The 14,071-nt window shown below is 48.9% G+C and overlaps 1 protein-coding gene across 1 annotated transcript in view; it reads right to left on the bottom strand.

The window, feature by feature from the left end:
• The window catches only part of C2H14orf132 (chromosome 2 C14orf132 homolog), a 44,503-nt gene extending 36,675 nt beyond the window's left edge, over positions 1-7,828 (bottom strand). Inside the window, exon 1 of the mRNA XM_036844861.1 lies at positions 7,622-7,828. Coding sequence (XP_036700756.1) covers positions 7,622-7,648 — 27 coding nt within the window. The 5' untranslated portion in view covers positions 7,649-7,828. The remainder of the gene's footprint in view (positions 1-7,621) is intronic.
• Between the last annotated feature and the right edge of the window lie 6,243 nt (positions 7,829-14,071).

Raw genomic sequence — 14,071 nt, 5'->3', positions numbered from 1 at the left:
AAAAGGAGCAGTTGCTGGCTGGGGAAAACAGTCTCGAAGTAGCAGATTGCCAGACTCCCTAGAATTCTCTTTCTCTGGGAAGCGCTGTGTTCCTCTGGGGAGGGAAAACTGCTGCTAGTTTCTTGCAAATCTTCGGGAATGCTCCCACTGGCCCTTGAGAATAGCTACGACCATTTCAAGAGATAACAGAATCGCCTCTTCAACTTGACCAGAAGTCTTTTGTGGATTTTCCCCCTCCACGAAAAATGATTAAAATGCAAATTAACCGTGAGAATCCCAAGGCCCAGGGGGAGGGAGGGTGGGAGAAGGGAGACGAGCAGTGGATGTTATCAGCATCTCAGCTATGATTAGACCATGCATCTTATCTTCCAGAAAGACCCACTCAGTGGGACATAATATTCCAGGTGGGACTGTGTCCTCCCACCAGCAAGGCCAAGGTTCTAAGAGCTGGGCTGAAGGGGGAAGTCAGGGGAGGGCCCTGCTCCTTAAACCCACGAAGCCTCCTCAGATCTCCCCCCAGCAGGTAGTGATCCCCCTTCCCACGTCTCCTCACCCCATCCCGTGTCCCACAGCTCTTCTTCCCTCCATAACTCAAGGAACCTACTGTCTTTCCAGTTAGTACCTATTAGGCTGAACTCTATGAAATTTTCATTTTGTAGGTCAAAATGGTCCAACATCAGCAACTTCGTATGGTTCAGTCTAGTAAAGTTATGGTGCAGCTCCTTAGGAATAATTTACTTCTCTCCTGGGCTTGGAAATTTTTTATAAGGTTTTGTCAAGCTCCACACACATCTGTCTAGTCTAGAAATACTTATCACAGTGGCAGTCCCAGGATGAATCCAGCCCACATACCTATTCTGTTTGGACCAGGTGTAGCCTGTGTCCAAAGATGTTTGCCATTCATCCCTCCCTCCCCCTTGGACATGCATGCTGTTTCCTGCATCAAGAGGTAGAATCTGGTTCCCTCGTCCTTAAATCTGAGCTGGCCTTCGGATTTTCTTGACCAAACGATTGTGGAGTTAGTGACATTCTGGGACTTCCCAGTCTGGTTCATAAGAAGCTTCGCAGCGTCTACCTAGGAATGCTGATTCGAGAGGGAAGGCGGTGCTACACAAGAAGTTCGATGACCCTGATACCACCATAATGGGAGGAAGCCCCACTTGCCTAAAGAAACATCTGCAGGATGTTTCACTGAAGATGAAACATTTGCATCTTCAGACACGTGTGTGAAGCTGTGAGACCCCAGCCCCAAGGCCCCAGCTGATGCCATCAGGGCAGAAACAAACTGCTTAGCCCACTTCTTCCTAAATTCTGGTCCCACAAAAGAAATTATTGCTACCACGGAGTAACTGAAATGGTAAGCAATAAGTAATTATTAAAACAGCCCACATTAGTTAGTTTAAAATTTTTGATTAGTTGCCAACATTTGAAAATCCAGACTGCTTATAAGCATCGGAGTTTTCAGTTTTCTTAAAAACCCACAAGCACCCGCAGCCCTGGGCCTGTGAGTTTGCACAGCATGGGCAAGTTGCTGGAGCTCAGAGACACTGTCTGTGCCCCCTCCAGGCCACAGCCCTGCTCTCCGGGTCACCGCAGCCCCCCACCCCACCCTGCTCCACTCCATGAGGCCACCTGCCTGGCCCTGGGCCCTCCAGCTTCATCTCCGCTCCCTCCCACCTGCCCCTGGGCCCAACCAAATGGTCACTTGCAACCTTCATTCCCAGTAAGAGACACTATTCCATTTCAAGCCATTTCATGTCATTCCCCCCCGCCTGGAGTGTCCTCCTTCGTCTATATAACAGCTATGCATCCTTCAAACTCAGCTCAATTCAAACCTCCGGAAGCCTTCCCCGACCTCCAGAGCTGGATGAGGTGCCTCTTCTGCCGTACCAGGGCACCTATGTTTACCTCCACCCTGTCACATATCACACAGCAGGGCCTGTGACCCTCTGCCCCCCAGCGCTCCACGTAGGGAGGGCCTAGCACACAGGAAATGATTGTTAAATGACTAGATGAACAGTTCCACGAGGTAGGCCATTTGTCCCCATTTCACAGATGATGAAACTGAGGTTTAGAGAAGTGATCTCTCCACTGCCTCTCAAAGACCAGTGACCACCAACACAAAAACCAAGATCCTTATTCTTCAGGGATCTTCAGACCCTATTATAGGTTGAGCTGTGTCTCCCCAAAAGATATACTGAAGTCCTAATTCCCAGTACCTGTGAATGTGACCTTATTTGAAAATAAGATCTCTGCAGACGTCATCAAAAGAAGATGAGGTCAATAGGGTGGGCCCTAATCCAATATGACTGGTGTCCTGATAGGAAGAGAAGAACAGACAAGCTACAGAACACCAATGATTGCAGACCACACCCACGAGGCTAAGAGAGAGTCACGGGCTTGTCCTCCCCAGAGCCTTCGGAGAGACCACAGCCCTGTCGACTTTGGACTTGGAGCCTCCAGAACTGGGAGAGATTACATTTCTGCTGTTTTAAGTCACCCAGTTTTTGGTAATTTGTTATGGCAGCCGTAGGAAATGAATACAGATTTCTTTAAAAACTTGTTTCAAAATGTACGTAAACATGCTACTTTGTGTACCTCGGGGGCTCAACGATTCCCTGAAGCTGATCCGTGGAAGGGTCCCGGGTCCTCCCACCGTCCCCCAGCACTTGGACTGCTCTGGGAGGTGGTATGACGACGTGAAGGGTGCTCCTGTGTCAGCCCCACTCATGGCTCCCCAGCCTGTCAGCCGAACCACCTGGGCTCTCCATTTCCTCCCTGTCTGTACCATGATAGTAATATGGGCACCCATTCCAACTCTAGGTTTCCCACCTGTGCCAGGTGTGGTCTGGAGGAAGGGAGAACCTCAATTTTCTTTCTTTTTTTTAAAATTTATTTTATGGATGTATATAGTTGATTTACAATGTTGCGTTAGTTTCTGGTGTACAGCAAAGTGATTCAGTTATACACACACACACACACACACACACGTATTTTTTCACATTCTTTTCCATTATGGTTTATCACAAGATATTGAATATAGTTCCTTGCGTTATATAGTAGGACCTCGTTGTTTATCCATTCCATATTATATATTATATATATTCCATATATATTATATAGTTTGCATCTGCTAATCCCAAACAAGAACCTCAATTTTGGAGCAAGCTCCCAGGTTACATTATTTTGGGCCTGAATATTTTAATTTGCTGAATTGGTATTGGAGTGACTTCCAGGGACGACATGACTTTTTATGACCTAAAAGGGACCAAGGACCGGCTCCATGCAAAGACGGGGGAGGGGAACAGCCCCACAGTGTGGGTTTAGGGTCCGGGTCTCAACCTTGATCGCACACTGGAATCAATTAGGGGATGAAAAGAAAACACTGATGCTGGCTCCCAGCTCCAGACTCAGATGGGAGTGTCTGGGGCAGGACCTGGACCGCAAGACCCTTAAAAGCTCCCAGGTGACTCTAGTGGGAGCAACATTTGGGAACTACTGGGTTTAAACTAATCACCGCAAGGACAATGCAAGACAAAAATGAGAGCGAGCTCTTATGCCATAGGCATGCTTCTTCTACAGGGAGTTACAACCTAGAAACATGTAAACGGGGCTCCTTGTCCCTCTAGCTCATTCCATGCGCTGGCCCAGCACACAGTAGGTCTCTTAAATGTTCATTCCCTTCCCGAGGTCTCAGGGTCTCTGAATTTCACGCATGATGCTGGGCTTCCCCCAGAGCAAGCGCTCCAAGAGTCCCAGGTGGAAGCTGCAGGCCTCTTACAAACCAATCTCAGAATGTCAAGCTAATCTCAGAATGTCACTCACACTGCGTTGCCTTGGACAGAAAAATCACTAAGGCCAGCTCACATTAAGGGGAGGGGAATCAGATCTTAAACTCCCTCATGGGGGGGCCAACATGTACCTCCAGGAGGTAGGGAAGGAATGGATGGGGCCGTCTTTGGAGACAGGCTAGCCCACCGACAACGAAGGGATTTGAGGATCAGTCTTCAAGATCTGTGACTCTCCCCTCCCCTCCAGCTCCTAGGGGGTCCGGGTAGCCTTGCCCTCCTGGCCATCCCTGGCCATAGGGAAATGCATGCCCCTGTTTACTATTCAACCCTCCAGAATCTCCAGGGACTCAGGGACTGTGTAGAGCGGGGCTGGGGTGTTTCCAGGGTGGGGGAAAGAGAGGCCGAGTGCCTCCAGGGCTCAGGGTCGAGCTGAGTCTTTACATCTTCAGCGACCACAGCCTCTTCTAAGCCCAAACCCACAGCCCGGTGTACCTGCACCAGGGAGGGCACATCTGCATAAGAGGATTTGTTGGATAACTGATGTCCACTCTGTACATCCAAGAAGAGTGTCTTTTTGATGCTTAGCTTTTGAGAGGGAAACCTATCTAAAATGGCATGTATCCTCCAGGTCTTTTTAAGCCATGTAGAGGAATCATATTTCACAACTTGGTGAAGGGGAAGAGACTTGGGTTTTGGAGCCACAAGAATATGGTTTTTTTTCACTCCATCAGTGAATCAAACAGGTGTGCACTTCCGACTCCATCCATCCCTCCAGCTTCTGGCCTCTACGGGGTCTGGGGTTTTCCCAGGGCACTGCTTCAATTATAAACTATTCTTGCTCAGTCACCTACAGTGGCTCCCACCGTCTACTGATTAAACGTGAACTTCTCATCCTGGGCAGTTAGTACCTTACAACCAGGCCCTGGCCTCTGTCTCCCAGTTCTACTGTGCTCCCTACCCTCCAGTTTCCTGAAGGATTCTGTGAACATATTCTGGGCTTTCCTACCTCCATGCCTCTCTGCTCATTTTTTATTTTTTTGGCCGCTCCGTGTGGCTTTCGGGATCTTAGCTCCCCGACCAGGAATTGAACTCGGGGCCATGGCAGTGAAAGCGCCAAGCCCCAACCACTGGACCACCAGGGAAGTTCCGTACCTCTCTGCTTAGAATGCCCTTATTCCCAGGCCCGCTAGGGGAAATCTGCCTCTAGTTCCCACCCATCAGAACCCCCAGCCTCAAGTACCGATGAACAGGTGTTTGGGGGGGGAGCGGCATGTGACACCTCAAACTCACTATCTTTTCCTGTTAATGGCTTTTCCTGCACATACATCTTGTCTTATCCTCATCCAATCATCTAACAGATGCTTGTGGAGGGCCTACTTTATACCAGGCATTTTGGTCGCCCTTTCTAGGAATGGCCTGGTCCATCATTTCTCCACTACTCTCCAAGCATCCAGAAAGAAAATCTACATCCCATTCAACTTTGTCCCCCAGCATCCCTGTCCCAGTGCCTGACACAGAGCTTGGCACAAGGCAGGCACTCAACATTAGCTGAATAAGTGGATGGAGTCCTTCACATGTCTCTATCAACCTGCCTTCTGCTGACACGTGGGGACATCGACTTGGTCACATGCAGCAGTCACTGTACACCCACAGCATATGCTGCGCACTCACTGTGCCCAAGCACTGCTAAGTGCTACAGACAAAGACGTAAAAGTTCCCACCCTTGTGAGGATAAGAGGGACAGAGCAACACCAGAATGAAATCCATTAGATCACGACGCACCACGAGGAGAGCACTTCCTGGGGGAAGGAGGAGAGATGAGTCATCTTTAAATATGTCCTTCCTGTCCCTTATTTTGTGTCTTTCTCAGGGGGAAGCAATAAGGTGGAAACCCAGCAGCTTTGCAGATCCTCAGACCCAGATCTGAAACCCATTTTCCTCCTTGCTAATGGTGTGTCCTGGGCAAATTGTTTCATTTCACTGAAGTTTGGTGTCCTGATCTGTAAAATGGGGATAACAGTGCCAATGTCACAGACATGTAAGGATTTACTGTAACCAAGTGTGTAAGCGCCCGCGTCTGGCACATAGCAGATGCTCAGCAAAACGTCAGCATCTCTCCCCGTTTGGTGGCACTTCACGTTTCTGTCCCTGCAGCTAACCCAGGACTGAGTGTGTAATCAATGCCCAAACATCTGTCCACAGTAATAAATTGACCACATTAAACTTGAATCGTAAACAAAAAAGAAAAAAAAAAACAAAAAAAACAGAACTCCATCTCTGCGCAGGCTCTGCCTATAGGTGCTGAAAAGCCCTACGTTTATTTTGTCAAGTTACCATAGCAACTCCTGATGCTCCAGCCAGCCCCAGGATTAGCAGTAATCAATTTATCTTGTAACCATGGAAATGCCAGCGGTTTGGTGGGATCCAGAGCTGGGAGGCAGAGGTAGATGTTGTGTGAGCTCTTCTCCCCTCTAGAAATAAATCCGGTGAAGCCTCCTCAGTCATCACGCAGTTACAGTCAGCACTATCTAAAATGATGTCCATATGACAATATTTATAAACATGGGTTTAGGAACAGGAGACAGAAAATTAGGCAAAAAAAAAGACCAGCATGGCTCATGGGAGCAATTAGCATTATGGAAAACCTGTTAAGAGACTGCCAAGAGCTGGAATCTGGGTTCCCTTGAGCCAACCTGGGGATCCTGCACCCATTCCTGCTTGCGCTGGGAGCTCACTGTCCTTACAGCCTAGATTTTGCTGTTACTTTTTAAACAGATTTCCACCATGGTGAAGTTTGGGGGAAAAGGAAAGTGTCCCCTGAAACTCCACTCCCTGGAAAAGTAAACAGCAGCCAGTGGAGCCCCTGCCACATGCCCAGGGGACAGAGGGAACCTGGGGGGCCTTCCTACCACTGGGCTCCCAACATAACCAACTCGATAGAAGGTGCAAGGTCTGAATTTGGTACATGGGGACTTACTTCCCTAGCCCAAATGCGGTGGCCCTTCCCTGGAGCCAGACTGTAACTCCAAAAGGCCACAGACAGCTCCAGCTCCGGAAAGCAGGCGTCTGCCTTTGTTCTGGCTCTAGAGTTAAGGCACCGAACATAAAGATCACTCCACGCGCAGAGCTTCAGGGGATTCCCCTGGAGAAAAAATCCAAGCGATGAGAGGTCATCTGTTTTGTCTGCCACTGGGAACCTGTTTTGTGTCGAGAGAAGAGTTATGGTCGCGCCAGGCACTGATGGCTACAGACTCAGCACAAAGCAGAAAAAGGAGAAAGCGACTGCTGCGCTCTGGCGCTCGGCTGGTCACAGAGCGGGTCTCGCCGCCTTCCTCGGGCTACAGAGTCTGTGGTCTCCACCACACGGGAGAAAAGTGAGGGGGGAGGCGCCCGAGGTCGGCAGCAAGTGACAGATTACCCGGCGCCTCGGGAAGATACAGAATGGGGAAGAGCGAGGTTGCCTGCCCAGCCGGGTACGCACGGATCTGGGCTGCCCCGCCTTGGAGGGCTGCGGGGCAACGGAGGGAGGACCGCAGGTGGGGGATGGGCAGGGAGTGGACCCCTGCCGAGGCCCCTCGCACAGGTCGATCCGGGGAACACTGGGCGCACAGCCTGCCCCACCCCCGGGAGCCATGCTCGCCGCCCCAGACGCGCGCACCCAGTGGGGATGCCAGCTCCGGACAAAGGACCGGCGCTCGGATCCCCGGCGGGCGCCACCGCCCGACCTGAACCCTCCCGGTGCGCTCAGCCCCGGCGGGGAAGGCGAGACCGTGGCCCCGAACCTGCCCAAACTTGGCGGCCCGGGGCGCGCGTGGAAGGAGCCCCATTACCTGTGCGGCCATAAAGGACAGATCCATGGTGTCGCTGCTGCCGCCGGCGCTCGAGTCCTCCCTGCCGCTGCTGGTCCAGCCGCCCGCACAGCTGCCCGGGAGAAGGCCACGCAGCGAGCAGGCCTCCCCGAAACCCCGCGGCGGCGACGCCGACCTCGGCAACCGGGTGGGGGCGGCAGGTCCGGCCGCGCGGCGCCCTCAGCTCCCTCTGCGCGCACAGGGATGAGGGCTTGGAGCCTGGGGGCGGGGCGGGGCGGGGCTCGGGGCGGGGAGGGGGCAAGGCGCCCCTTCACGTGACCACTCCCTGTGCCACCCCCGAGGGCGGGGCTCGGTGGAACCCCGGAAGGCTCGCAGTCGCTTCTCTTCGCGTGCTGGAGGGAGGAACTGAGGCACGAGGTCGCCTGTCTGGTGGGTGCAAGAACCAGCCCTGAACCCAAGTCCAGTGCTGTTGGCGCCCTGCCCCGTGCTGTTGAGCCTAGTTCCCTGGGGGGTGCCAGCGGTGCTTTCGCGGGGCTGGCCTGCCAGGGTCAGGGTTAACAGGCTTTTTGTGCCGACACTGCGCCCAGAGTCCGGTGTCCTCGGGGCTCTGGAACTGGGCAGAAGAAGGTTTAAATCCTAGCTCTGCTCTTGCGGCTTGGGCAAGGTAGTGGCTCTCTGAGCCTGGGTTTTGTCATCTGTAAAATGAAGAAAACAGAACCAGAGAGTTTAATGAGATCATGAATCTGGTACATAGTGTCTTCAATAAATGTGAGCTCTAACATGGCTAATAACGTAACAGAGACTAAGCTGTGAATGGTGCCTTCTAGAATTGCACAGTGCACAACTTCCACAGCTGGTACCTTATGGCCCTGTTTTAATCTTTCCGTACCTCCAACAAGTATCCCAAACGTGCGGCTGCAATATCTAAAATGAGGACAATGGCAGAGATGCCGGAAGGAGCCCATTCCCATGTGTGCATGTGTGTGTGTGTGTGTGTGACACCCCAGACCTGGTGACTGGCCCACAGGAGAGCAGGTGGGAGCTTTGTCCATCGTGAAGGGCTCACTGGTAGGGACTGGGTTGTGCGTTACCTGTGCGGCCATAAAGGACAGGTCCATATATGTCCCTACTGCTGCCTGTGCCGGAAACCTCGCTGCACAGCTGACGGGGAGAAGGCCATGCAGCGAGCAGGCGTTCCCGAATCCCCTGCGGCGGCAGCGCTGACCTCAGCGAATTGGGACCAGTGCCTTACTGACAATGCTTGTGTCCCCTCAAAATTCATATGTTGAAACCAGTCTGATAGTATTTGGAGGTGGGACCTTGGAGAAGTAATTAGGTCACTAGGTCATGAGGGTGGAGCTCTCGTAAGGGGATTAATGCCCTTTTAAGAAGAGACGCCAGAACAGAAGTTCATTTTAATTGAGTCAAAGTTTATTAATATTTAACTATACACTTAGCCCTTGTTGAAGAAATCCTTTCTCAACTTGAGACCATAGAGATAGTCTCCTGTAGTTTTTAATTTTTATTTTATTTTTTCATATTTCGGCCCTTTTCTTACTGATTATTGTTTTGGTACGGGTTAAGGAAGAAATTTCATCTTTTCCATATTAATAATCCATTATCCCATCCCTTTTATTGACCAGTCCAGCCCTTTTTGTTTGGTGTTGATTAGCAACATGAAATTTGTCAAGCTTCAATCTAGGTGTGGGCCTGTTGATGGGTTGTCTATTCTAGTCCATTGATTGTTCCTCTATTTCTACAGTAATGCTATTCTGACTTAGTTACCATGGTGGTTAATTTTATCTGTCAAGTTGGCTGGGCCACAGGATGCCCAGATAGCTGGTTAAACATTATTCTGTATCAAATTGGGGAGAAATTACATCTTTACTATGTTGAGTCTTCCAATCCAGTATGTTCAGAGACATACTGAAGACAATATGTTCCTCCATTTATTTAGATCTTTTTCGATTTTTTTTTTTTTTTATAATCAGTGTTGTGTAGTTTACAGCATACAAGGCCTGGACATGTTTGTTAAATGCTCACCTAAACATTTCTTTCTTTTCTTTTCCTCTTTTTTTTTAGTGATTATACATTTTTAGGTATTACACTTTTAATTTTGATGTCCATGTGTTCATTACTAGTATATAAAAATATCATTGATTTTGTATGTGTGTCTTGCATTCTATGACCTAGAACTTACTAGTTCTTGGAATTTTTTGGTAGATTCCTTGGGATTTTCTATGTGGGCAATCATGTCATCTGCAAATAGGGACCATTTTATTTATTCCTTTCTGATCTGTTTTTTCTTTACATCCTTGCTTTGCCTTATTGCAGTGACCAGACGTCTAGGTTCAGTAAGAGTGCTGGGAACAGGCACCCATGTTTTCATGTTCGCACATGGACCCTGGGAGGCAGGGAGGGCAATGATGAAGGTGGGGAGACCAGTACGAGGTGGTGTCAGCTGAAAAGCAGGGCTCACGGTCCTGTACCCTCACTGCTTCATGATGACGGTGTTCTCGGATGGGGTGGCTCTTCTCTGCAGAAGAGCAGAGAAGAAGAAGATGCTCTTGTGCTGGCTGGTTTGTGCAGTTACCAGCCTGTAGACCTTTACCAGCCTGTAGACCTGGCCTTCCTCAGGGGAATCCAGACCTCTCCCAGAGCTCGGCTCTGAAGAAAAAGAGAGACGGGACCAATGCAAACTGTCTGATGGCTTGTTTTGTTTTTATGTTTTAAACCCAAACGTCCCCAAGCGACACGTTGTAGTCAAAACCTATATAACGCTGTGTGTCCTTGGATGAGTCTCTCTTACTCTCTGGGCCCCAGTTCCCTCATCTCTAAATAAAGGGGCAGGCATGGACCCCCGCCAATCTTTTTTTTTTTTCCTTTGGCTGTGTTGAGTCTTCGTTGCTGCATGCAGGCTTTCTCTACTTGTGGTGAGTGGGGGCCACTCTTTGTTGCGGTGCACGGGCTTCACATTACGGTGGCTTCTCTTGTTGTGGAGCACGGGCTGTAGGCGCGAGGGCTTCAGTAGTTGTAGCACACAAGCTCGGTAGTTGTGGCGCATGGGCTTAGTTGCTCCGCGGCATGTGGGATCTTCCCGGACCAGAGATCGCACCCACGTCCCCTGCATTGGCAGGCGGATTCTTAACCACTGCACCACCAAGGAAGTCCCGACCCGCCAATCTTGAGTCCATTTTTTTTTTTATAAGTATATGACTTTATTTATTTTGGCTGCACTGGGTCTTAGTTGCAGCACACGGGATCTTCGTTGCTGCATTGCTGCATGCGAGATCTTCATTGCAGCATGTGGAATCTTTAGTTGTGGCACGTGGGCTCTTAATTTTGGCATTCAGGATCTAGTTCCCTGACCAGGGATCGAACCCAGGCCCCCTGCGTTGGGAGCAGAGTCCTAACTGCTGGACCACCAGGGAAGTCCCCTGAGTCCATTTTTTAACACCCACCATGTCCTGCAGGTGGACAGAACTATTTAATCATCACGTCCTGAAGAAAGAAAACATTCTTACCACACTCAGAGTGACAAGGAGGACCAGAGGACTGGTTGTCAGCTGAAGCCTGAACTGAGGTATTTTTAAGTCACTCTATTGATGCATAATTTACATAAATGTACCCATTTTACATATACAGGTTGATGAGTCTTGATACACATGGACACCTGTGTAACCAAAACTATAATCAAGGTATAGAGCATTCCACTCACCCATAAAAGTTCTCTTTTATCACTTTGCAGTCAACCCCCAGCCCCCAGCCTCAGGCAAACATTGATCACGTTTCCGTGACTGCAGATTACATTCGTCTTTTCTAGATTTTTCTATAGATGGAATCATACAGATTGTACTTTTTTCTTTGTCCAGCTTCCTTTGAGAATCATCCATATTGTTGCATGTAACTGTAGTTCCATTTTTATTGCTGAAAAGCATTGATGTCTGGACGTACCCCAGTTTGTTTATCCATTCTCCAGTTGATGGGCACTTGGCTGTTTCTAAGTTTTGGGCTGTTATGAATAAAGCGCCTGTGAACATTTGTGTACAAGTCTCTGTATAGACATTTTGTTTTCATTTTCTTGGGTAAAAACCTAAGAGTGGAACTGCTTAGTTGTATGTTTATAATAAACTGCCAGACTGTTTTATAAAGCATTTGTACATTTTACATTCCCAGCAACAGTGTTTGAGAATTCCAGTTGCTTCATATTCTCACCAGTCCTTGGTATTTTCATCGGTTTTAATTTAAGCCGTTCGAGGGGCTATAAAGTGGTACTTTATTACGGTTTAAATTTGCACTTCCCTGATGAATGTTGATGCTGAACCTCTCTTTTACTTGCTCATTATTGGCCATTGGTATATTTTCTTTTGTGAAGGGTCTATTCCAATCTTTCTCCATTTAAAAGGAATTGGATCAATTGTCTTTTTATTACTGAGTTGTAAGAGTTCCTTATGTGTTTGGGGTACAAGTCCTATGTCAGATATATGTACTGCACGTATTTTCTCTCAGTCTGTGGTTTGTTAAATTTTCTTAATGATGTTTTTCAAAGGAAAGTTCTTAGTTTTGATAAAATCCACTTGATCTTTACTTTCTTTTATGGTTCATGCTTTTTGTGTCCTATTTAAGAAATCTTTGCCTATCTCAAGGTCATGAAGATTCTCTCTGTTTTTCTTTCCCCCAAAGTTTTATAGTTATAGCTTCTGTGTTTAGGTCTGTGATCTATTTTTGTTTTTATATATGGTGTGAAATAAAGGTTGAGGTTCTTTTTTTTTCTTTCCCAAATGAATTTTCAATTGTGCCAGCACCACTGACTATCCTTTCTCCATTGAATTACCCCAGACCAGGACTAGATTTAAGAAGACACAAAATTTAAGATGGCAGGTACTCTCAGGTGCCAGCTTTGCACTTGTGTGACCTTGAGAGTGCCTCCTTAAATTTTAATTCCTAGGCACCTTGCTGGCCTCACCCACTGACTAAGTGCTTCGCAGGCAGATCTGCATGTTAGAAATATCACTCTGTAGCTCTCGCTGGGCGACCGCATCCAGGCATGTGATGATCCAATGAGGACACCCAGACTTCTGTCCTGAGCTCCAGACAGGCCTATCCAACTGTCTGTTCAGCAGCTTCTCCTGGGTGGCTAATGGCATCTCGAATTTAACCTAGCCAGCCAGCACTGAGCTGTGATTTCCACCCTGCTGCATCACAAGCAGATAGCGGCTCTACCCAGGTCCTCCATGTACAGTTCTGCATGTTGCACACTGCACAAGGGTGCCTGGCAGGGAGTCAGGTGGGGTTAAAATCCAGCCATGCACCTCTTGTGGAATCCGGTACGTGAGTTAAGGTCGTGTATGTCCAGAGGAAGGTGTGCCTTTGCTAATTCTCCCAAAGGCCTCCCAGTAGACCCAGGAGTCGTCCTTCAGTCCTCTCTCCCTTACACCCCACTCTCAGCTCACCAACCCTCTCGTTCACTATGCTCTGGCCACACAGACCTTTTTTTCTATCTCAGCACCACACCCAGTACATTTCCCTGCAGGGACATAGACTTTGCTATTCCTTCAGCTTGGAACTCTTTTACTGCAGATCTTTCTTTTGATGGTTCAGGTTTCACTTCAAAAACCACCTCCTCTAGGAAGCCGTTCCGACCTTAAGTAATCCATCCTTAAAATAAAAACAGCTTATTTAATTTTTCCGTAGCATCTCTCCCTTTTTGAACGCATTTACTTGTTGGGAGAGGCAATCTGCCGTGCGCTCTGAGTGTCCTGGGCCTCAGGCCACCTGCATGCTCTCGGTCCTGGCAGCTTGGCGTGGGGACAGGGCAAGGGAATGCGTCTTTGCACTGCAAACTTAGAGGATTTGGGTTCCAGGAACAGTCTCCAGACTGCTGTTCTGCCAAGTATTGGATGCATAATTCATGTGCGCCAAGAACTTGGGATCCTGTGAAGAGGAAAATTCCATTCCCTAAAAGGCTCTCGGCCTGTAGGCTACAGCAGGGGGACCTGACCCTGTCATTTCACCTCATCTGGGACCCAGATGGACAGGGCAGGGGACCACTGAGACCCTGGAGCAGATGCCCTCTCTTCCTGGGAGGGCTTTAAAAAGGGTTTAAGAATTCATGAGCTTCTCACTAAGCCACTTGATATATTATTTACAGCACATCACAGGGGTGGAGATGGCCCAAGACCCACCCCTCTTTTAAGCAGGCAGAGAAAATGGAAAGCAGCAGTGGGGACAGCAAAATGCCCAGGAAATTCCTTTGAAGTCAGGCCCCAACACTCCCTCCCCTGTCAGTTCTCACAGCGAGACATGTTTCTTTTGACCGGTCAGCAAATAGGGGCTGATCCAGGATTTGAACCCAGATCCATCTGATTCCAGATTCCACATGTCTTGTGCACTATGGTTCCTGCCCGTAAGGAACCTATATGTTAGACCAATGCAAAACCAAATCATTATAAAGTGAGGAAGAATTCATCC

Source organism: Balaenoptera musculus, chromosome 2 (assembly GCF_009873245.2).
Source record: "Balaenoptera musculus isolate JJ_BM4_2016_0621 chromosome 2, mBalMus1.pri.v3, whole genome shotgun sequence".
Classification (NCBI taxonomy): Eukaryota; Metazoa; Chordata; class Mammalia; order Artiodactyla; family Balaenopteridae; genus Balaenoptera; species Balaenoptera musculus.
Note: the sequence above shows the minus strand (reverse complement) of the source record. Positions and strands in the feature narration are given on the sequence as shown.